Source organism: Mustela lutreola, chromosome 3 (genome assembly GCF_030435805.1).
Source record: "Mustela lutreola isolate mMusLut2 chromosome 3, mMusLut2.pri, whole genome shotgun sequence".
NCBI classification, from domain to species: Eukaryota; Metazoa; Chordata; class Mammalia; order Carnivora; family Mustelidae; genus Mustela; species Mustela lutreola.
Genome location: NC_081292.1, coordinates 197826820 through 197852017, shown reverse-complemented (window position 1 = coordinate 197852017; position 25198 = coordinate 197826820). Strand labels below are relative to the sequence as shown.

The 25198-nt window shown below is 38.3% G+C and overlaps 1 protein-coding gene across 7 annotated transcripts in view; it reads right to left on the bottom strand.

The window, feature by feature from the left end:
- The window catches only part of ALS2 (alsin Rho guanine nucleotide exchange factor ALS2), a 76087-nt gene that overhangs the window by 25145 nt on the left and 25744 nt on the right, over nucleotides 1-25198 (bottom strand). For 4 of the 7 annotated variants that reach the window (XM_059168393.1, XM_059168395.1, XM_059168397.1 and 1 more), the window contains 12 exons: nucleotides 20504-20581; nucleotides 17430-17612; nucleotides 15383-15554; nucleotides 13310-13490; nucleotides 10493-10558; nucleotides 6967-7129; nucleotides 3035-3166; nucleotides 2506-2634; nucleotides 1896-1966; nucleotides 1428-1494; nucleotides 883-1085; nucleotides 697-762 (listed from right to left, as the gene is read on the bottom strand). In XM_059168393.1, the coding sequence (XP_059024376.1) occupies nucleotides 697-762; nucleotides 883-1085; nucleotides 1428-1494; nucleotides 1896-1966; nucleotides 2506-2634; nucleotides 3035-3166; nucleotides 6967-7129; nucleotides 10493-10558; nucleotides 13310-13490; nucleotides 15383-15554; nucleotides 17430-17612; nucleotides 20504-20581 (1511 nt within the window). Of the gene's footprint in view, nucleotides 1-696; nucleotides 763-882; nucleotides 1086-1427; nucleotides 1495-1895; nucleotides 1967-2505; nucleotides 2635-3034; nucleotides 3167-6966; nucleotides 7130-10492; nucleotides 10559-13206; nucleotides 13491-15382; nucleotides 15555-17429; nucleotides 17613-20503; nucleotides 20582-25198 lie in introns of those variants that run through there. The other 3 variants (XM_059168396.1, XM_059168398.1, XR_009352055.1) reach the window with 3 other exon arrangements.

The following is a 25198-nucleotide window of genomic DNA, read 5'->3' as shown; positions in this document are numbered from 1 at the left end:
TAAAATTCCATTAAAGGGAGATTAAAGACATTATAAAAATTTACATCATCACACACACAAAAATCTATCCAATTTGTATAGTAATCTTTTCCATATAGTAAAGTAAATTACTTTTCTTACATAATATAAAATACTTCACTGCCGTAAGTTTATTGTGCAAATATTTTGTGTTAGAAAACATGACAAGCTTATACAAAAATAATGTCACTTAAGTACCATTAGGAGAATATATCATGTAGAAGATTTCTCCTTTAGCATACCCCAGAAATTAAAGATGACTTAAAATTACTGAAAGGAAAAAAAAAGTATAACTACTGAAAGGAAAATCTGTCTATGCCTTTGTGTAAAGGGTACTACTATCTCAACAGTTCCCCATCAATATTACCCCAGGTTCTCAGTCTTCACCATTGAGAAATTGACAGATGACAGTCCCACTTTAACAGACAGAAGGGCTGTGTCACTTGACGTCACAAGGCTATCAAGGTAAATGATTCACTCCAGGTAAACCAAGGCTGCTTCCTACATTCCCAGCCCTCTTATGATCACACACCCACATTGTAAGCCCTAGTACACTGCATGCATTTCTAAAAGAGAAAACAAAAATCTATTTGTTTTGAAAATAACTCCTAATACATTAACAGTATCATCAGTGAGCTAAAGCTGAATTCACTCGTATGTTTTATACAATCTTCTTACCCATCTTCCAAGCCATTCCTGAACATGCCAGAATACATCTTCCCATCTGGCCACTTCAAAACCCCTCTGGAAAGCATAAGCAAAAAATAATACACATCAATGAATGTTTCAGAGAACCGATACTTTTTCAGTATCGAATCAGGCTATCATCCCTTCACCCCATGCATAAATCTTAAAGGTTTTCACCTGCCATGAGGCTTCCCTGAAAGCCAGCGTCCATCATAGGTCGCATCCTTCAGGCGAGGATCCTTGTAGAAAGTGTATTTGGCACTGCGTGAGATGGGTGGCTCCTGCCTCTGAATACCGCTGCCACTTCCATAGGGCGGAAGATCAGATGTTCCCCTCAAAGCCTGATCCACAGCTTGGCTTATAGCCCGCAGCCACTTAGTCTAGGAACAAAAAAGTAAGTGTCAATAAGCCTAAGGCAATACCTCATTCAGGCACTGCTTTAAATCCTGATAGCTCTCCTTGCTGGGAATAATTTGTCCATCTCCGAATGCTTTTCTTATTGAGTAATCCTGACTGGTTCTTGGATTTCACTGCTGGATGTTCCAAATTAAGTCACATTAAAAAACAAAGAAAACAAACTTACAGTCTTGGTTTAACAAAGATTTACCAGATAATTATGGATCATTAGCCAAGGAAGAACAATTTTTATCTTTTCTTTCCTAGCATAAGAGACAGAAGTAGCCAGGCCAAAAGATCAAAAGAAAATGTCCTCATGGACTAACCTTTTCCTGGGGTGTTGATGAAACGAGAGTGAACTGCTCCTCGGGTGTAGTTATCTTTAAGCCGTTCCTAAAATGTTCACAAGGATAAATACAGATAGGTATGACAACCCGTCATAGTATCACTCCTCAAATATGAAAAGCAACTTGTCTGTTTCAAGAGGAGCAGAAATCAATTAAATGTAAATGCAGACATGCCCTGGGTTTGGTTCTCACAGTAGGAGACAGAAAGGACACGGAGTCCCTTTGCTCTGTGTGGCACAACGGGGTTGTGAGCAGTGGAGAAGCCCTTCCCTCACTTATAATAGCCACGATCTTCCCAACAGGCCACTTTACTATCTATAGGCCGAGAAAATGAGCCTCACTATGCAGAATGGGGAGGACTCCTGAGCTTTTCTTCTTGTCTAAGGAAACCACCTAGGTAGCAGAGGGAGAGAATGAGGTGAGGGCCTGGGAAGGGGACACACTTACACACCACCAGCTTCTTCAGAAAGTGGCTCTGCCCATAACGTAGCCAAAGGGAAAACATGATGTGTGGAAAACTGAAAGAAAGAACACGGAGACATATCTGAGAAAGCTCATGTGGGCCCTGGAGTCTCTGCATACCCTTTCAAATGGTTGAGTCCACATCGGTGCCACATCTCGGACAGAGTCCCCATAACATAGGTAATCCCAGTGGGTCTTGTCATCTCTGCTACAAGGACCCCTTCACATAACTGATATTCATTTCAAGCTGGAAACTAAAAGAGCTCCCTGAAATGTGGCTCATACCACAAATGCAAGCTGAACATTCTTTTTTTTTTTTTTTTTAATTGTATTTATTTATTTGACAGAGAGAGATCACAAGTTGGCAGAGCAACAGGCAGAGAGGGAAGCAGGCTCCCTGCTGAGCAGAGAGCACGATGCGGGGCTCAATCCCAGGACCCTGAGATCATGACCTGAGCTGAAGGTAGAAGCTTAGCCCACTGAGCCACCCAGGTGCCCCTGAACATTCTCTTTTATTCAACAGTTTCAGCGAAATCACAATATTTTTATTACAGACTGATGGCTTAATTAAGTAAAAGTTACAAATCTGGCATACCTGGGCATGGACTAAGGCATCGTTAAAAAGAATGAACCAGTTCACAGAAAACCTCCCGGCATGCTGCAGAGACAGGGCTCGGTTACTGCTCTCGCAGAGCAGCCGACGCTCTGGCTTCCTCAAGGAATCCTGGAATTGAACACAGACACATAAGTGAACCATCAGAATTATGTTAGCACACAAAGAGAAAATGAAAAAGACACAAATCACATTTAGGAGAATGTGTGCCTCATAGCTTAGTTTGGTGTTAAACCTGAAGTTAGACAGGATCTGAACATTTAATAAAGGCACTCGAAGGAAATGAAGAAAAACACAGGAACAAACAAAAAGTGTTATGTGTTCAGAGAGGAGTCCTAGAAATGAGGGTAGGTGCTGAGGTCTAGAGCTCCTATTGCTGTGCTCCTTTGACCACCCTTAGAAGAGGGCTCATTAAAACATTATCATAAACAAGTGAGGAAAGGAGAAAATTTGACATTTGTTAGGGATACGCCTGCTGTTTGCTGGGGTAATGACAATTGGCATGGTTTACCGTCATCTTCCCGGGAAAGGTCTTCCAGAAGCCCAGTGTGTACTCAGCTTCCTTCCTTCTCCTGCCGAGATGGAGAGCAAGAGACTCGTAACAAGAACTGGAATCCTGTAGTTTCTGGTAGTCCGGAGATGTCTGAAAGCCAATAAAGGGGGAAGGGGGAGAAAAATAATATAAAACAATTGTCCAGAATCTCAGTGTGGTGTTGATACAGTATTAAATTTAGGGAAGAAATTTAAATGAAGAACAGACGCGGTGCACTAAAGGGGGCTGAGCAGAAAGAAGATTGGTTCCAGAACATTCTACTATACACATGTATATATGAAACAGAGGCATAATTCCAGGGGAGAGAAACAAACAAACTCCTTAGATAGTTATCAGTGAGGAAAACAGCAGAGAATTCAGAATATGGGAGGAATTCTCAAATGTTTTGGTCTCGGGAAGGCCCTCTATTTTGCTTATCTGGGCTACATGTACTGACATTAACCATATTAGAAAATAAAGTTGAAAAATAAAAATAACCTTTAATCTTTATTAACTCACTTCAAATACAGTAACAGTCTAAATGAAAAATATATTTTCCAAAACAACAACAAAATGCTTAGTGAGAAAAGCAGCATTATTCTACATTTTTTCAAATCTACTTATTATCTGGCTGACAAGATAATAGATTTCCATTTGTTATTGACTTAATCTTTTAGTTGAAACAGATGCAGAAAATCTTACTTTATAAGGATATATAGTTGGAAGGCTAGGATTATTTTTACAGCCATTTCAAATAACAGTGGACATCTTTGAAACTAAACCAAAAGTTGTTAAGCGGTAAGTTCTTAAAGAGTAATGGAAATGTAAGGGCGCCCGGGTGGCTCAGTTGGTTAAGCAGCTGCCTTCGGCTCAGGTCATGATCCCAGCGTCCTGGGATCAAGTCCCACATCGGGCTCCTTGCTCGGCAGGGAGCCTGCTTCTCCCTCTGCCTCTGCTGCCATTCTGTCTGCCTGTGCTCGCTCTCTCCCCCTCTCTCTCTGATAAATAAATAAAATCTTAAAAAAAAAAAAAAAGAGTAATGGAAATGTGGAATGTGAAACTATATTAATCAAACTTTTTCTACTGTTAAATTAAATCCACTGATCAATCTTACATTTTGGATAGATCTTTTACTTACACATGATTTTATAGCATGTGGATTAGACTTCTGGAAAAATACTGGTTCACTGAGTTATGTATCCAAATGCTGATACATTTTATTATAAAACATCAAAAATTCTATGTTAATATTATCACCAATCTCATCAGAAAAAGTTGTCAAGTACTGGGAAACTGCCAATCTCAACAGTGATACATACACACTTCCCACATTTTACTTTTTGCTTCAGAGTTCAGATTTTATCATTTGCCACAAATAGTTGTTCTCCTTGAAGTAACAGGTTCGTTTACTCATTTTTGAGAAAATATCTGCCTAATACCCAAATCTGAATAAACACAGTTATCTGTCAACTGTTCTTTCAAGTGAGAAAACAAAGACAAAAACAAAAACCAGCTCTCAACTCAAACAATAGAGATCTTGAGCTTTTTTCTTGAAAAACCTCTCTACTCCGATATGCAGCAGAGCTGCTCTGGTACTCCCAGCCCATCACACAGAATCTTAAAAGATAAGTACTTCTGTGTGTGGTGATGGATGTTAATGAGATTTATTGTGGATGATCATTTCACAATACATCTCTCTAGCGAACTATTACATGGGATACCTGAAAACAGAATGTAACAAGTCAATTATATCTAGAAAAACAAGAAAGAAAAAAGTCACTGGTTGAGGTTAAATAAAATTAATAATTTTTGCTGTGTCACCAAGAGTATTTTTAAGTGAAACTGGCATATTTTTATTTTTACTGCTTTTGTTTTTTTAACTGCAAGCACACGGCAGCATAAGAACACAATGATGAGTCTGGTGCCACTGCCCTGATTCATGCTAAGGAGCCAGCAGTTTTGTCCATCCTTACTTCTGCACCATTGGTGCAAATGACACACCATGGAAAAGCAAATGTCTTACTACTGTCCTGAAAACAGTCTGATCTTGTGACCCCTCTGAAAGGGTCTTTGGAACCCCCAGGGGTTTGTGGGCCAAGCTTGGGGAACCAAATACAGGGCAGGGTATAATTGCTATGCTAGGTAGAAAGCCAGCAGAAGGTAAAACAAAAGGATGACCTCCTCATGTCCATGAGTAATTACTTTACATTCCACAATTCTTACAGTGATTCATATTCATTTTCCATTCATTTAAAAGACATTTAATGGCATGTACTACATACAGAATATTCTGCTCAGTGTCAGGGACTAAAAAAAAATAAGGTACAATCGTTGTCTTCTGGGAGCTTAAAACAAGGCAGAAAAGATAGAAAAATATACAACATAGCAGAATAATGCAATGGTTTTGTTAACAGGTTATCTATCAGAAGAGACAATATAGTAAAGTGGTTAAAAGAAAAGACTCTGGAGCCTTTGGATATAAATTCTAGCTTGACTAATTGTCAGCTGTGCCTCAATTCTTTCATCTGATGAAAGGGGATAATAATATTAATAATAATAAAATCTATTTCACAGGGTTGACATGGGGATTAAATGAATACACATAACATGCTTAGTACCTGGCACATGGAATGCATTTAATAAATATCAGGTGTTTTTACCTAGAGAAATTTATAGGTATATATCATGTCTAAGCTGTACCTGAGATTTACTAAATAATAATGTGCAGTGTTGGGATATGGCCACGTATTTTGAAAAAATTTCCCCAGATGATTTTGATCCCCAGTCTCATGAAGGAAATATAAAACATGTATGATGTTCAGGGATCTAAACAAACCAGATAAGGCTAGAAACAAAAGACGGTATCAGATTATCAAGAGCCTTGAATGCCAAACTAAAAGAGTCTGGTTTTTCACACAGATTTAGGACCCTTCAGACTGGAAACTGTCTTACCAGACCCCCTGAATAGTTCTTAGCTGGTCTAGAGGGGGAAGATCTGCGATTAACTGAAGATACACTGAGATGACATCTGCAGCTCAGGGGGTTACCTGTGTAGCTCAAACCTTCATTGTTAAAACTACATCAGTTTAAGTTAACATTGAAATCAGACTAAAGAAAGGATCTATGAGACCACAATAGAATCAAATGTAAAAAGCCCACAGCACTTTGAGGGTCACTCTAGAGACTGCAATTTGTCCAGATCAGGAGGTAATTTCCGGGATTTAGAAGATTCTAAGGTACAGGAGACCCGAGAATCATCCTGGTTTCTCTGGAGCACTTCAGAGTGGGAATAAAAGGAAACTACACATTTTAGTACAGTTTCAAAGGTCAATGTCTCAGGACCAGCTTTAACATACACCATATCCTACAATGGTACTAATTTTCTAGGACTCTACTCAACTCATTTCATACAGAAAGTGGATCACTTAACCTCTGAGAAAGTCCTGTAACACTGTGATTTCTCAGAGCGTATGCTAAGGTGACCAAAATCCCTGGCGTGAGTCTATCCTGAGTCCTGGCCAGGATAACTCCATTGCCTTACAGGGATCTCATTACATAGAAGGCCAGGGTTTTAAAGAGCTCTGTGCAACCTGGATTAGTATGCACTCAATACACTTCGACAACTATTGAGCAAGTAGCATAACTGGGTCTCGACTTCGGACACAGTTTCAAAAAATGAATATAAAATTAATCTTGGGAAGATTCTGAAAAGAAACCCAATCAACAGCAAAGAGAACTTGATTTACCTACAAACTTTCTTCTTTCATGTTCTTAAAGACAAATAAATTTAATTAGACACATACAAATAGTAAATCAGTGGAGTCTGAGGTCTTGGGGTAGCACAATCCAAACAAACCACCATGATCCTCGGCTTTCCCGAGAGTTCAAATGAGATATTTACGGGAGCTTACCACTTCAAAACAAGTAGCAAGCTTTAGCAAAACTTTTGCATAATTATGAAGTCGTCTGATTGGCAAGAAAAACAGAGTATTCAGTATTTCCATCAATTGGGTGTTCTCATCATTTACTTCTGATAAATCTTGTAACAGCTCTTGGTTTTTATTTAGGAAATCACTGGAGATAGAGGAAAAAAGGAAATTTAGTTAATCTTTTTGGTATTGAAATATGCATGATATTGAATAGATATATTTCACAACTTTTTTCAGAATGCACATTTTTAGGTGCTATGACAGTAGACTATAAATACAATGAAATAAGTAGGTAAAATTAACAGAATTTCGCCTGCCTATAAAATAGATTTTTGCATATGAAAAGCAGCATATGGTAGCAATAGTAACTCTATAATAGAGATGGTTAATCATAAACTACGCCTTGAGTTCTAGGAAATGAATCATGCATCCCGCAGTTTCAGGGAATAATTGCAGGCCAGCTGACACCATTACCTGTTAATTTCCAAGCCAAAAGTCACAGCAATAAATGGCAAGACTAATTGCTCTAATCAGTGGTTCTAAACAGAAATAATGGAGAAAAACAAAGCTCTTTGCTCCAACACAACTGACATGTAATATTTTTTTTTTTTTAAGATTTTATTTATTTGACAGAGAGAAATCACAAGTAGATGGAGAGGCAGGCAGAGAGAGAGAGAGAGGGAAGCAGGCTCCCTGCTGAGCAGAGAGCCCGATGCGGGACTCGATCCCAGGACCCCGAGATCATGACCTGAGCTGAAGGCAGCGGCTTAACCCACTGAGCCACCCAGGCGCCCCAACTGACATGTAATATTAAAATACTTCTATTTAGTGCTTGCTTTGGCAGCACATATACTAAAATACTTCAAATTTCTTTTTTTTTTCCTACACCTAATACAAATTTATTACAAGAGAGTAATGAAAAGCTGTAGGTACCAGTACTACAATTAACAGGAAACAGGAGAGCTACTTCTATGTGAAGACTGCAATGATGAAATATTCAAAATCCTTTTAAACTGAAGTCAACATTTAGTTTTTATATTTAGTTTCATTTAAGTTCATTATTAAAATTTTTTGCAAATTTTAATATTGATCAATAACCCACTGAGACAATGATCAGACCAAAATACATAAAAGATGTGAAAGAAGAAAGTGTTAGTGAAAGAAGTAAGAGTTAGTGGGACAGAATAGTAGTTATTATCTGCCCCTTAAAAAGCAATAATTATGTGGCAGGTACTACCCCGAGTGCTTTATAAGCATTTATTACAATTCTTACCCACAAGGCTTCATATTAGACAATGTCACACAAGGCTATAAGCAAGAATGAATCATTTTACAATCTCTTAGAGAACTAAAAAATAAATGTTTAGCTCTGAAATTATGAAGTATTATCTTGGAATGGAAAACACGTAATAATTTCCAGGAGCCCAGAAGTTCAATAGCGCAAAGTGGACTGTCTTATAACGCAAGTAAGAGATCTGAGGGTGCCTTGGGGAACATGACCCAGATTATTATTTGTATTTGGCTTGTGTGGATGTTCCTTCCTCCTACATGTTCTTCCTCCTACATATTCTGTTGCTGAGATCAGCTAAGGACACTCACTTAAACCCACAGAACTGCTCTGCTTTAAACTGCTCCCGAGAGCCTGAAATAGCCCATGTTGAACACATACCTACTATGACCACGTTTCTTCTGGATGCCCAGTATGACACCAGAAATGTTCCCACTCTTTTAAGTCCTATTACTTTTCAGGATTCACTCAGGCCCTTGGCCTATGGACTTTCCCCAAAAGGGCCTTGTGTGTTCTCAAGAAACCTGAACCAGGGACTGTTCAGCTTATTTTCTCTTGGGAGTTTTAATCCAATAGTGGCAATATTGCTTTCCCCTTACATGGCTGGGTTTGTATGTGTTACTCAAAAATTAACACATTAGGGGCGCCTGGGTGGCTCAGTTCGTTAAGTGTCTGCCTCCAGCTCAGGTCACGATCTCAGGGCCCTGGGATGGAGCCGGGTCAGGCTCCGCACTCAGCAGGGAGTCTGCTTATCCCTCTGCCCTCCACCCACTTGGGCTAGCTCTCTCTCTCTCAGATAAATACAATTTTTTAAAAAGGGAGAAATTAATGGAATAGAAAACAAAGAAAGAAGTAAGTAAAGCTTAATCTTTGAAAAGAAAATTAAAGAGGGTAAACTGCGGACAAAACTAAGATAAAAAGAAAAAAGACTCAAATAAGAAAAATGAAAAATAGGGGATAAAATTGCAGTTATTATGGAGGTAAAAACATCTTAAGAAAATGGTAGCAATATTATACCAATAAATTTGAAAGCTTGGATGCAATAATTTTCCAGAAAAGTATAAATAATTAAAGCCATAAGAAAAAATAAAGTCCTGAACAGATCTATTCATCCAAGAAATTAAGTCAGTAGTTTAAAAACTCCCTTTAGAAATGCCCCCAAGAAGCCATATGTTTTTACAGATGAATTCTACAAAATCTCAAAGTACAGATATTCTCTATCTCATACAAACTATTCCAGAAAAACAAAGTTCCCACACCCACTTTATAACGGCTAGTGCAATCTTCTTACCAAAACTTCAAGTTCAGAAAAGGAAAACCTCACATTCATATAGATGCAAAATCTTAAGTATCAGCAAATTGAATCCAGCAATGTACTGAAAAACTAATACAGGCAGATCACTGAATTTATCTTGGGAACTCAAGGATGTTTACATTAAAAAAAAATCTATTGCTCTTCAACTTAAAGGAATGGAAAGGAATGCTCCCCCCTTCCTTTAAGAAAGGAGACCTGTAACACTAGAAATGATATTTACCAAAAACCTAAGGCAATCATCTTTAATGAGGAAATACTAAAACTATTTCCCTTGAAGCTCAGAAGTAAGACAAGGGTGTTATTACTATGTTAGGATATAAGATTAAAGGCAAACATGGCAAGATATTAACATCTATTAAATCTGGGTTGTGAGTACATATTTGATATACTGACTTCTAAAATATAACTGAATTTTTTAAACTTGCTTTTGTCTCTAGGTCAACACTCGTTAAGAATCTACATTGTTCAGAATGATTAGCCTCATGTAAGGGGCCTTTTAGATTTATTACCCAGAAGCTAAATGCAAAATCTTTATATTTGTGTAACACTTTGTGTTTTTCTCTATACCATCACATACATTATTTGTTACTCACAAGCAGGGGAAAAAACATTTCCATTTTTCAGATGAAAAAAATTAGGCTCAATTTGGTTAAGAGAGTTGTCCACCATCTCAGGGATAATAAAGAAGGCCCCAGATTCTGTTTTGTCAATACCATACGACTTCCAGTGATAATCAGGGGCTAATAATACCTGTCTTTTGTAAGAGTTAGTGAAAGTCTACACTTCGATTCATTTGATAAAATGATTATGCCAAAACTTTTCCTGGGCACTCAAAAACACAGAACACTATAAAATATGATCTTTGTTTGTTAGAATGGTAATTGGAAGGTAATGTATTTGCTTACATGGCAGGCTTAGCAAGAAGCTGGAATCCTCCCATAACCAGGAAATTTGTAATAGATGTGCAATACCTTGAGCAAAAAAAGAAAACACACATACATTAGCGTTAAATGAAAATTCTGAAGGACAAATTTACATAACAAGCATCTGGAGCAGGTACTTCTTGGTCTCACCAATAACTTTCAGAACTTTTGTGATGTCAACATTACAGTCATGAACGGACTTGACTGAAAAGAAGGGCAGATTATGTGATAATCACAATAATGAGGAGGGGAAAAAACCATTTTAGTAAAGATGTTAATATAATTGTAAATTTAAAATACAACTAAAATTATGCAGAAGATGCTAGGATTTGCTTCATAGATTTTTTAATTTATTTGACAGAGAGAGAGAAAGTAAGCAAGCGTACCCAGCAGAGGGAGCAGCAAAGCAGGTGGAGAGGGAGAAGCAGGCTCCCCGTGAAGCAGGGAGCCTGATGCAGGGCTCGATCCAGGACCCTGGGATCAAAACCTGAGTCGAAGGCAGATGCTTTAACAACTGAGCCACCAAGCACTTCTTTACTTTGCTAACTTAACAAACTTGAGAAAATATAATTAAAACAGTCGATTTTTAATGAAAATTAAGTCTTCAGAAATAAACGAGAGAAGGGAAGAAAATATGTTAAAAGAGCTCAAGTGAAACTATTAGAAAATGTCGGTTAAGTTTTGATCTACTGTTACAGAATGTCTTGATACACTGATGCATGTACATTTCTACCATACTCTCAGAATGGCAAAATGGAATCAATGGACTTCAAGAGAAGGCAAATGCCTATTCAAAATAACCTAAGGTACCTTACACTTAAAAATGATCTTGATGTGGGGAGCCTCTGTGGCTCATTAGGTTAAGTGTCTGCCTTCAGCTCAGGTGATGATCTCAGGGTTCTGGGACCCAGCCCCGCATCAGGCTCCTGGGGAGTCTGCTTCTCCCTCTTCCTCTGCCCACCCCCACTCATGTTCTCTCTCTCTCTCTCTCTCTCTCTCTCTCAAATAAATGAAAAATCTTTAAAAAAAAAAAAAAAAGTGGGGGGTCCTGATGATAAATTAAATGTTATGTGTGTTTTACCACAATTAAAAGTAACTTCTAAAATTCATAAGCAGTGGCGCCAGGGTGGCTCAGTCATTAGGCATTCTGCCTTTGGCTCAGATTGTGATCCCGGCCAGGGTCCTAGGATCGAGCCCTATACTGGACTCCCTGATCAGCAGGAAGCCTGCTTCTCCCTCTCCCACTTCCCCTGCTTGTGTTCCTGCTCTCACTGTCTGTCAAATAAATAAATAAAATATTTAAATAAATAAATTTTTTAGAAACTCAAACAAATCAAGATTTTTTTACTTGCCTCATCTATATGAATAAATTACATTAAAAGATAGTCCAACGTATCAAAATAAAAGCATCTCTAAGTCCTGAAGTATCACAGAACAAGAAATTTTTTAAAAAATTGAGATAAATAAGACAAAAAAGAACTACAATAGCAAAAGCTGAAACCCTCATGCAAACAAAATCTATTTTAAAAAAGTAAATTGGGGGGTGCCTGAGAGGCTCAGCCAGTTAAGCATCTGACTCTTGGTTTTGGCTCAGGTCATGATCTCAGGGTCAGGAGACTGAGCCCTGCACTGGCGTCTGCTTAAGATTCTCTCTCTCCCTCTTCCCACCCGCCAAAATAAAAAGTACACTGGTATCAATTTATGTTATTTTTCATGCCTGAAAGAATACGAGAGACTGCAACTAGGCTACTTCCTCTCAGACAATTATCTTCAAATATATTCAATATTGCTTACAATTAAAATCACATGCATCTCTCCACATGTATATGCCTAAATCTGAAAGGAAGTACACTAAAATTAACAATGGTTATTTCTGGTGGTAGAATTGCAGACAACTTTAAGTATCTTTTTGACTATTCTTATTTGTATAATTTTCAGTAATGGACATCATCACTAATATTAAAAATAACCTAAACAAAACACCAACAGAACATGAACTCCTTTTCACTGGCTCCTGGCTGTGGCTGTGTGATCTTAGAGCACAACAAAGTGCCTGGCACTTAGTGGGTGCTCGGTCGGTCCATACTTGCTAAATGGATGAGGTACTAATAAAGAATAAAACTTTCACTTCAGATCAACAGCACGGATGTCATTTTAATATGCATTAAAATAACAAATTAGGCCTCACATCAAAATGGCAAAGAATAAATGAAGAAAAAGTGATAAATTTTTAAATTTTCAAATACACTTAGGATATTTTATTTGAAAAAATTAAAAGAATCTTGGATAACTTATGCTAGATTTTATTAAGGAAATATCCTTATTTTGAAGATAGTGTGGTCTCTTTAAGCCCTCCATTTACACAACAATAAAAGAGACACTGGAACAACTCCATATTTACCATTAGCAGTTGGTCTTAGAATAATTTGTTTAGTTACTTATTTCTTCTAATTTATCATAATTTACTAAAGTAAGTGAAATTGTTCTCTAAAGAACCATATTTATTATAGTATATTTTATGTAAATTAAGAATATTTCATTCTAAATTAAACACTATCAATCATTCTGCTAGACTACAAAAAGAAATGTAATTCATTATTTTTCAACCTTTTTTCCATTTAAAGAAAACTGAAACTTTAGCAATGCAGAACTACAGTCGGCTTAAGATTAAAATACTGCTTTGCAATTTCTATTACCTTATATCACTGTCCCTAATCTAGTCTCTTCTGATTAAGGAGCTGTTCTCCTTGGCAGAATAACCCTGCAGAGATTGAACATGACACGGGACTGGATACTTGCTCTGTATAACTATCCAAGAAGAGACTTGCATGCTTCAGAATGACCAAACTCCGGGCTTCCTTTATCCCATGGAGGAAGTTGCTCAGTGAGGCTCCGTGCTGACCGATCAGGTAACACAGCTTGCTGAAACGGCTTGCCACCTCCTGCAACAGCTGGACTGTGCTTGCGGTGCCCAAATTTTCTGTAACACAGTGATGATGATGATGACACAACCTGAAGACTCATGACTGTGAACACCTTCTCAAGATCAAGATGACGAATCGCCCTTTTCTAAAAATACTTAACGAGCTGAGATGTACTCTCAGCTGTGGAACTCAAATCATCACAATGTTGAAGGAGCTTCAGAGACCAGAGAATCCAGTCACTTGAGAAACTTGTTACGAACACAGGCACAGGGTTCCCATAGCTTCTGACTCAGTAGGCCGAACATGAGAACCACTGGGCAAATCTCACTCTCCTCCCATTTTGAAGATAAGTAATCGGAAGCTGGGGAAAAGGAAGTGAGCTATCTGATTTCACACAACTGGTAAGTGACAGCCAGGAATTCAGCGCACTTTTTTAGTTACATTTTCAACTTTTTGTTCTGATTTCTGCTCTACTGACCCTTGGACAAGCCCAACACTTGAGTGAAGAGAGGGCAATCCTCAAATCAGACTGACCAGGTTGCTCTGAACTTTATAGGGGGTGCCAGGGGATTATGTGCTTTTTCCCAGTCCAAAGTTCCTAATTTCCAGGACTTCTAAGCAGTGAGGCTGATGAGCAGATGAGGCAAGAAGAACACAGAAATCACTTTTCTTTCAGAGCAATCCAGGAAGCTTCCAGCTGGGACGGCTGCTTTTCCCCTGCCAATCTCCTGTGCTGTTATGCCCACCCACTGGAAGAGAATTTATAGAAGAGGCACTCTACGACATTTAAAAAAGGCAAAACAGAATAAAAACTGAAACCACCTAGGATTCCTGACTGGCTCAGTCAGAGCATGCAAACCTTGATCTCCAAGTCATGAGTTTGAGCCCCACGTTGGGTGTAGAGATTACTTTAAAAAAAAAAAAAAAAAAAAAGCTATAAAAAAATAAATAAGATAAAATAAAATAAAGAAATTTTAAAATGCAGACAGACCCTAACTTACAAAGGTCACATTCTGAAAGACTATAAATTACTTATTTGAAAAAATAAGTGTTTTCCCATTATAAAAATGAGCTGACCCACACAAACCAGTGCAAACTTAACATGGAAAAACTGATCTACTAAACAAGGCAGAATTTAAGCACTACAGTATTGATCTGAATTCCAGGTCCTCACAGGGCCCTCACAGGGGCCACAGAGTACAGGAAAGAGAGAGAAAAACTTCCTCTCCGTTTTGTACGCACAAGGCCAAACCTACAAAATTTCTTGAAAAAAGTGAACTCTGATCTTCAAGAGTCATTTCTCCCACTTCCATCTGTATGCCTTTCTAACCTCCTGGAGACCCAGGGAGCTAGTGTACCCTGACAGCAGACCCCCTCTAGAACTACTGCAATTCTGCTGTAGTATCGCTTCATCTTCAGCCCCTCCTCCCTGTTGACTGCAGCTAATGAAAGGAATCGGATTTAACCAGTTCACGGTAATGTTGGATAAGACCCTGAATGCTCTCGCCCACAGTTTGAGAGACTACTTGTAAATCCAGACGAATCTCCACTTGATGTAATTCTAAGAACTACAACCAAGAAAATGAAAAAGTCAGGTAGTACGACATAAGATCTCTTAGAACTAGTGGGGCCAGAAGTGCTGTTTTGAAGTCTAGCTCCTAGATCAACTTTCCCAAAGCTGTTTCTGCTTCTCTACCATGAATATTCTGGAAAGCTCCACTTCCTATTTCCACAGGGGAAAAAGAGCTCTGGGAATGGTAGAACACTCAGGGGCAGCTGGGCTCCTGGCGAAGTGGAAACAGTTTGTAAGTGGTTGACAGCCTATGTACAAAAATAAGAGAATGGAAAGAAAGAAACCCTAACTCAAGTTTTTTTTTTTAATTTGTGCTACAGGAAGAACAGATAAAGAGTCCTGATAACTGAGGGGGTTGGGGGAGGTTCTACTTACCTAAACTGAGAAGAGGCCTGAGAATCTGCGATTTGATGTCACTTAGTTTTGAATAGAATCGTCTTTCCGTAGTAGCCAACTCATGGAGACTGGCAATATATCCCATAACATTTTTGTCCACCAAAGCTAGATAGCGATCTTTCCCTGCTGTCACTCTGCTTATATATCCGAGCTGAAACAGAGGAGGAGAAAAAGATTAAAGATAGAATATAATGTACTAGCAGTAATCTGGGTGCTAAAACTGGCTCGTATCGGCTGGCAGAAACCAAATGGAATATTTACATTCAAGAATTTCGCAAGTTAGTTATTAAATCACCCGTAGCTTGAAAGTGGCAATAGTAAAATTACCCCCCCAAAATGGCAAACACTACAGATCGGGACTTATTTGTTTGTTTTGTTTTGTCTTTTTTTAGAGCTGGTTTACCAGTACAACATTATTCTAGATGTGTATCTGGACCTATGTATTACCACATATATCTATACTTTTATTGCCACAGTATCTTTTATTTCATATTACATGTATTTAGAACCACAGACACCCTAAATATACAAAGATCCAAACGATAGAGATACATGTCTCAGGATCCTCTTTTTTTGTGAAATAGGCTAAATGACAGCACAGAGGATCTCTATACTGTGTACTGGAACATCAAGGGTCTAGAAATTATCTTGTCTCTTAAAAGTGCACCATAAAGGGATTTTCTTTAAAAGGGACTTTTTGTCATTTATCCACTATACCACTTGACAAAAATAATCAGTGTATACACAGATCACTATAAACCCAGGAAACCAAGCTGCAGACCACGCAGACTAATATCCATGGTAACTGATGATACATACTAAAGCCTCACTCCTCTCACCAGCGTATTTCCTCATTTATCTGGACTGTGGGATCTTTCATGGGGAATGTGGAGCAAGGGCCAGCAACTACGAAGAGTCGAGTACATCGGAAATAACAGCCTGTGTATTGGTCAGCAGCCAAATCTTGGCCAGTGTTGCCTTTACCAAGAAATACTTTTCCCTATACATTCATAGCTTATGCATTTACCCAGAAAAACAAATATGAAAGATTAAAAAAAAATCCATAGACTGTATTATCCAGTAAGAATAAGAAATCCAGAATGTACTAGCTTTGAAGGTAAATCATGGCACTTTGAGGATATGAGTTACTTTAATGAGAAAAAAAGAAAACCAGGAACAGGCCATTTTAGGTTCATGAAAAAGAGATAGGAAGTAGGAAAGCAAAGAAATATAAATCAACAAATGAAAAAGAAGAGAGTAAATAGCAGTAAATAAAACAAGTTAACAGAGGAGAGAAGCACAGCTGGTGGCCTGTCCAGTCTGCCATGAGCCCATCTTTTTTTGACATTTTTACTTCCCATTTACAATTAAAACCTCATCCACTCCAGGGATGCCTGGGTGGCTCAGTCAGTAAAACATCTGTCTTCAGCTCAGGTCATGATCTCAAGGTCTGGAATCGAGCCCTCTGTGGGGCTCCCTGCTCAGCGAGGAGTCTGCTTCTCCCTTTCTCTCTGCCTCTCCCCGCCAAACCCACTACACACACTCTCGCTCTCAAATAAATAAAATCTTTGGCAAATAAAACAAAATTTAAAAACCTCATCTACTCCATTTCTATTCTAATTCACCTCTGAGGGCTCCATGAACATAGTTAGGAAACTTCATTGTGAAATGTAGTTTTTAATATTCCTACATGAGGGTGTTAATTCAATGAGTATTTGTAAAGTACTTGCTATAAGGATACAGCAGTGAATGAGAGCACCTAAAATCTTTACTCTTCAGAATCTTATAGTTGAGGGCAGAAAAATAGACCAAAAAGGGTAAACTATATAGTGTACTTGATGGTGCCACGCACTGTGGAGAGAAGTCAGTCAGGAAAAGGAGGTAAGGAGAAAGGGGGATGGGCAGGGTTTGCCATTTTAAACCCAGTAGACAAAGACAAGTCATAACAGGCATACATACAAATAATAACCAAACAAAAAGACTGCTCATGTGTTACGGAAGGCCTTAGGATCCAATGCCCGTTCACCTTACTACAGGAGAGAAGTACTGGAGTCTTAGTACCACTGTGATTCTCTGGAAGGTTGTCACCTTCTGCAGGGTCCTGTCGGCCACTGTAATATAACCCAGGCTGGAAGTCTTCTGTATCCACTAAAAACAGGGAATAATCCTGGCCTGCGGCTACGCTCCAAACTCCATTTTCACTGTTCACCTGTAATGACAGCAAGATACATCTGTCCAAGATGAAAGAATAAATTAAACAGAAATTCAGATTCACCAGAATGGAAACGCTGGGTTAAACAGATGTGGGTGCACAGTCACTAATATCTCTACTGGCAAAACTCATCCACGAATGTGCCCTATCAACCACAGCACAGACACATAGATAAGAAGGAATCCTGTGTTCAGCTTTTAAATTCAGAACTGGATTGTTTCTATAAAAATCTGAAAAACTAGGATTTAAAAAGGATAAACTGTAGATCTAATTTTTAATAGTTATTTTTGGAAGTCTCTATAAGACTTAAGACTTAGGCTGTACTACAATTAGGAGCCGCAGAAACTTCTAGAGCCCTATTCTGACAGCTAGGACACACCTTTGTCCATTCATATCCAACTGTGTGTACAAAAATCAAAAAGAAAAAAATTCTAACAAGGCACAAGTGCATTCTAGCCAACTAGACTCTTGCGTGCTAAAACTTAGTTGTCCTACTTGGAATTCACTACCTCTCTGATGTGACTTCACTGTACCAACTCCCAGGCTGTTGAAACAGGCAAGGCCCCCTCAAAGCCCATCTACAGGGATCCCCAAATCAGAGGTTCTCAACAAGCAGTCTTTGTAGCAGCAAACACCTACAACATGTTAGAAATGCGAACTCTCAAGCCACAGAGCTACTTGGGGTAAAGCCATCTGGTTTGACACTGATGTGTGCAAAAGTTTAAGAGCCACTGCCTTAAACCAATGGTTTTCAATCCTCTCAGGATTTCACGTGGTGATTCAGGAGGCCCCATGGAAAGGCAGGTGTCAGGGCTCTGCCCCATCCCTCTCCATCCTTCAACTAAAGTAGTTCTAGCTTTATCCATTTTGTGTATGGGATTACACAGATTTCACTTGAAGAAAGTATTCTGCTATGAAAACTCCTGCCCCAACCACCAGCCCCAGCTTTAGCTGTGACTTCAATACTGATAAGCAAAAACCCTCTTATCTGTCTGATTCTTTGTGTCTAGACAGGCTCCAAATCCTAGGTGAATGGATGACTGTGTGAGTGTGTGCACATGTCTCCACTACTTCATAGCTATCCCCTTCTGGCATGAAATTATCTTCTCAAATTCAGGCTCTCCAAATAACTGGCTTCCTGTTAATTCTGTAAGGAATGGATTACAATTTTTGCAGGAGACAAAAGTCTTCTTACTAGTCTCTAATCAAAACTAATTCAGATCTCCTTCTACCTTGACTTTTATTTCACAGATTAATTAAAATGACATCAGAATGTTTCTCTCATCCTTCCCACAAATTAAAAAAAAAATCCTGATGCTGTAATTTTTATCTGTACAGTTAATGAGTAATGAAACTAAAATCTTATTCTCTCTAGTCTGACTGTACAGAGTTACATAAAAACTTGATTTCCAGGGCCTCCATCCTATTACAGAACTTTCCTTGGTAAGAATAAATGTACAATCTATTTCATTGAAGTAAAAAACAAGGAACAATGATCTACCACATTTTTTTGTTATATAATATCAGTAGTTTGAATAGCTTACCACTGAAATGCTCTATAGTGAAAATATTTAAGATTGGAACTAGAAAGTAATAACTGTTGCCTAATGTTTTATCTAAGTCTTTTCCTCTCTGGGAAATGAAGTTCCCTGGAAGGAAAGGCAGCACGTTTAAGTCTTATGAAGCAATGGATCACAGTGTACCCTGAAAACATGCATTACTGTAATATATATTATCTGAAGTTTATATGTCAATCGTGCTCCTGAACTTGACATAACCACCCTTTTTGTCTCTGCTGCTCTCAGTAGAGGGAGCATGTCTTGGGCTGGGTTGATAGCAGAATCAAACTACAAAAGGATGTGGGCGCCTGGGTGGCTCAGTGGGTTAAGCCGCTGCCTTCAGCTCAGGTCATGATCTCAGGGTCCTGGGATCGAGTCCCGCATTGGGCTCTCTGCTCAGCAGGGAGCCTGCTTTCTCCTCTCTCTCTCTCTGACTGCCTCTCTGCCTACTTGTGATCTCTCTCTGTCAAATAAATAAATAAAATCTTTAAAAAAAAAAAAAAAAAAAAAAAAAAAAAAAAAAAAAAAAAAAAACTACAAAAGGATGAGCTCCATATCTCATTCTGTTAGGCTGCTGCCATGTATAACTCCCGGCCCTCTACCCTCCAAAAAAACAAATCCCACATAAGGAGTCAACACCATTGATGAAAATTTAGTATTTCCACACAGTTTTGGAGGAGAAAAAAAGATTGATAAATAGTCCTCTAGAATTGCATCAAAGGGACCAGAAGTTACCAACCTCGGAATAGCACTGCGTAAACCAAAAGCAATTTATACAACAGTGAAGAAATCATCTATACTTTTAGCTTCACTATAGAAAATGAAAAGATTTACAAAAAAGCTTTACTACTAGGATTACATATGTAAAAAAAAAACAAAAACAAAAAACAAAAGCCCCCGCCCCCGCAAAATACCACCAACAAATAATGTTATATAAATATCAAACTTAAGTGAAAAGTCAGAGTAGGCATCATTTGGTGGTACAAAGCTCAGAAGTCAATATCACAGTCCTAGAATCCTTTGTTTAAAAAAAAAAAAAAACTTTTGCATTTATTTAAAAAACAAAAAGACAAAGGAATATGAATATTCAATGAACAATAGAAGCTAAGAACAAAAGAAATATAAACATGTTATTAAAAAAAATTTAGCTTGAAAATAAGGGGCTTCATGGCTTTATAAAAAAAATTTTTTTAAGTATACCAAAATGAATTTAGGTCACAAATACAGGATGCTACTAATTTTTCAAGCACAAAATGGAGATATATAAAGTGCTATAACTTAGAATTCTGAAATAAGTTGCTATAAAAATCACCAAGTTCTCAAAAGTACCTTTGCAAGACGAGGAACTGTTGTTGGAAAATCATAATGCCCAAGCTGACCAAAGGTATTGCTTCCCCAGGAGTAAACCTATTACAAAATCATAGAAATGTGGTAAGAGTTGTGAATCTGACTACATGTCATTTCTGAATGTCTATAACAAAATATCCATATATACGTGTATATATGTGTGTATGTATAAACACACACACACACACTCCCAATAGTTATACACATATCACTTACATTCTTTAAAATACTTAAAAAATTCATCTTTAAATAAGGCCAGAGATAATGAGCAAACAGTACATAGATAGAGTCCAAGGGTTAACAAAAACTATCATTTCTCAGGTGTTTACTACCAGCCCAGCATTGTTGTTAACACTTTGTTTGTATTAATTAATGTTTAATTCTCAAGACAATCCTTTCTTTACAGATAAGGAAACTGGCTCAGAGGAGTCACAAATTTATAAGCGGCCAAGTCAGGATATAATCCCAGGAATTATCCTACACTGCCTCTTACAAAGAAGGTGATAAAAAAGGTAAATGCTATGAAGAAAAATTAATCCTGATTATTTTTCTGTAGACAGGAGTACAGTGAAATCACTAGAACACCTTTTCATACTCAAAGAGTTATCGAAGAGTTATGTATAAGGTACACAAGTACCTATGCTCCATTACAGACAAAAGAAACTAGATGACAGTGACCATGTTTATGCAAATGGTTTGGTTTCTTCCGGCTTTAAAAGCTATTCATTGTCACTGTACAAGACTGTCACAGAACAAAGAAACAAAAAGAAGTCGGAAACAGTTGATGAACTGACCACTTAGAGACAACTGCTATTTTGTTTTGGGAACACACTCACATACATACTTCTAGAAATTTTAATGTTTATGGTATATAACGTAGACACAAAACACAATGCTGTTTTGCAACCTGATGTTTTTCTTAATGCTCTTCCTTGACATTTGTCAGTAAGTATCGAGCTACAACTTTCTCTCTTTCTTTCTTTTTCTTTATTTATGAAAGACAGAGCATGGGAGCAGGGGGAGGTGCAGAAGAAGAGAGAAAGAGAATCTCAAGCAGACTCAGCACCAAGTGCAGAGCCAGAGGCAGGGTCCAATCTCACAACCCTGACATCATGACCTGAGCTGAAATGGAGTCAGACGATTAACCAACTGAACCACCCAGGCGCCCCAACCTACGACATCATTTAGAATAACTATGCAGAACCCTGCAGGTGTAGTTTAATAAAATACCTAACAAAGTAACCATATTTGTTTATAATTTCTAATTCTTTAATAAAAAATATTAAAAATCCTTGAATATACATATTTGCATATCTTAGAATAAATTCCTAGGCAAAGAACTCTGGGTCCATGAACCTGTATATTTTGATTTTTGATACATACCGACAAACTGTTTTCTAGCCAACTCCAATGTACATTCCTGCCAGCACTCTAGGTTTCCTTCCACCCTCACCAGCACCCACTATTAAATGGGATCTTTGTTCATCTGGTAAGTGAGAAAATATTTTACTGTTGTTTTCATTTATATTTGTCTGCTAAGTGGCTGACCATCTTTTCATTCATTGCTGGTCATTTCTAGCTCTTTTATGAATTGAATAGAAGCACCCTTTGACAATTTTTCTTTTGTATCTTTAGCAGTAACACTTTATCACATATATCACAAAAGTTTTTTCCCAGTTTGTTATGTATTTTAATTTTGTGTGTAGCAGTTTTGCTATTTAGGAGCGTTGAATTATTAGGTAGACAAACATATCTTTACTTTCTAACTTCTGGTTTTGGTATCATGTCCTTTTCTACTCCTAAGGTTATTGGGGGAAAAAAAGAAAGAAAGAAAAAGAAACACCCAAACTTGTTCTTACACATGTAAGGTTTTATTTTTTAACATTATATCTTTAATCCATCCAGAAGTAGAATATGTGGTTCTCTTAATTTTCTTCTGCAAATAAGAAGCCAATGGTTCCAACAGTATTTATTGAATATGCAGTCTTATTTCCCCAACTGATACAAAATGTCCACTTTTATCATATACTAAATTCTCATATATACTTGGGTCTATTTCTAGTCCACAGGTATATTTCTATCTCACTCATTTGTTTGTAGTCTGATAGTATATATTTTTTTAAAGATTTTATTTATTTATTGGACAGACAAGAGATCACAAGTAGGCAGAGAGGCAGGCAGAGAAAAAGAGGAGGAAGCAGGCTCCCTGCTGAGCAGAGAACCCGATGTGGGGCTGGATCCCAGGACCATGACCTAAGCTGAAGGTAGAGGTTTTAACCCACTTTTAACTACTGAGCCACCCAGTTACCCCTAATAGTATATTTTATAAGGCAAATTCTCACCCTTCCTTTCTGTTCTTTTTCAGAATTTTTTTTAAAAGATTTTATTTATTTATTTGACAGAGAGAAATCACAAGTAGATGGAGAGGCAGGCAGAGAGAGAGAGAGAGAGAGAGGGAAGCAGGCTCCCTGCCGAGCAGAGAGCCCGATGCGGGACTCGATCCCAGGACCCTGAGATCATGACCTGAGCTGAAGGCAGCAGCTTAACCCACTGAGCCACCCAGGCGCCCCTCTTTTTCAGAATTTATATGATTTACCTTCTGTATTTATTCTCCTGGAACAGTTTTGGGATCATTTTATCAAGCTGTAAATCTTACACTGAAATATTTAATGACCTAGGGGAAAATGGCATTTTTGCAACATTGATTCTTTCCACCTAAAAATAAAATTTCAGGGGGTGCCTGGGTGGTTCAGTCAATTGAGCAGTCAATTCTTGATTTCAGCTCAGGTCATGATCACAAGTTGTGAGATCAAGGCCTGTGTCAGGCTTACACTGAGTTTGTCCCTCTCCCCCTGCTCCTCCCCCTGCTCATGGGCTCTCTCTAAAATAAGTAAAATCTTGGGCGCCTGGGTGGCTCAGTTGGTTGGATGATTGCCTTCAGCTCAGGTCATGATCCTGGAGTCCCGGGATCGAGTCCCACATCAGGCTCCCAGCTCCATGGGGAGTCTGCTTCTCCCTCTGAACTCCTCGCTCATGTTCTCTTTCACTGTCTCTCTCTCAAATAAATAAATAAAATCTTTAAAAAAAAAAAAAAAAGTAAAATCTTTTAAAATAAATAAAATCAGGTCGCCTAGGTCGCTCAGTGGGTTAAGCTGCTGCCTTCAGCTCAGGTCATGATCTCAGGGTCCTGGGATCGAGTCCCGCATCGGGCTCTCTGCTCAGCAGGGAGCCTGCTTCCCTTCCTCTCTGTCTGCCTCTCTGCCTACTTGTGATCTCTCTCTGTCAAATAAATAAATAAAATCTTTAAATAAATAAATAAATTAAATAAAATTTTAAAAAATCTCCAAGCCCTGGGACAGCTCAGTGGATTAAGTGTCTGACTCTTTATTTTGGCTCAGGTCAGGATCTCAGGGTTGTGAGATCAAGCCCCCCATGGGGCTCCAAGCTGGGGCTCTATGGAGCCTGCTTGAGATTCTCTCCCCCTCTCCTTCTGCCCCTCACCCTCGCCCCCTGCCGCCCTCTCTCTCTAAAATTTAAAAAAAAAAAAAAATCCCTTTCTATTATTTTCTTTTATAACCTATCAGAAGAGTTTGTGAGTTTGTATCACATGGGATCTACACACTTCCTATTAAAAATATTCTTATTTTCCTAATACTTTTGTTGCCACTGTGAACAGCTTCTTTTTCCCTATGTCTTCTGTTTTACCTTATATGTATAAAAAGCTAGTAACTTTCATGTTTGTTTTGTAACTGACCGTCTTCCTAACCTCTTACTTTAAAGTCTTTTGAATGATTCATCGTGTTAATAACAATAAATTATCCTTTTCTTTCCTAATATTTTCATTTATTTATTTGAGCTATGTTAGCATTTTGGCTAGCCTAGTATGTGAAATTTAAAATATTTAAGAATTTAGATTTCTTTTTTTTTTTTTTTTTTTTTTTTTTTTTAAAGATTTTATTTATTTATTCGACAGAGAGAAATCACAAGTAGGCAGAGAGGCAGGCAGAGAGAGAGAGGAGGAAGCAGGCTCCCTGCTGAGCAGAGAGCCCGATGCGGGACTCGATCCCAGGACCCCGAGATCATGACCCGAGCCGAAGGCAGCGGCTTAACCACTGAGCCACCCAGGCGCCCCAAGAATTTAGATTTCTTTATTGACTTTTTTAATAAGATGAAGGGACTGATGAAGAATCATTAGGACTACATTTAAGAACAACTTAGGAGCACCTGGCTGGCTCAGTCCACATAGTGTGCAACTCCTGAGCTAGGGGTTATGATTTCAAGCCCCACATTGATTGTAGAGATTATATAAAAATCCTTAAAAAGGGGTGCCTGGGTGGCTCTGTAGGTTAAGCCGCTGCCTTCGGCTCAGGTCATGATCTCAGGGTCCTGGATCGAGTCCCGCATCGGGCTCTCTGCTCAGCAGGGAGCCTGCTTCCCTCTCTTCTCTCTCTGCCTGCCTCTCCATCTACTTGTGATTTCTCTCTGTCAAATAAATACATGAAATCTTAAAAAAAAAAAAAAAAAAAAGAAAGAAAAGAAACCAACTTAAAACAACTACTTTATGTATTTGGATGTATGATATAAATAAAATTTATCATGGTGTGGTTTTAAATGATTCTGGAGGTCACTTTCAAGTCCCACAACTTTAAGAAAAATACCTGTTTTCTTTTCTTAGTG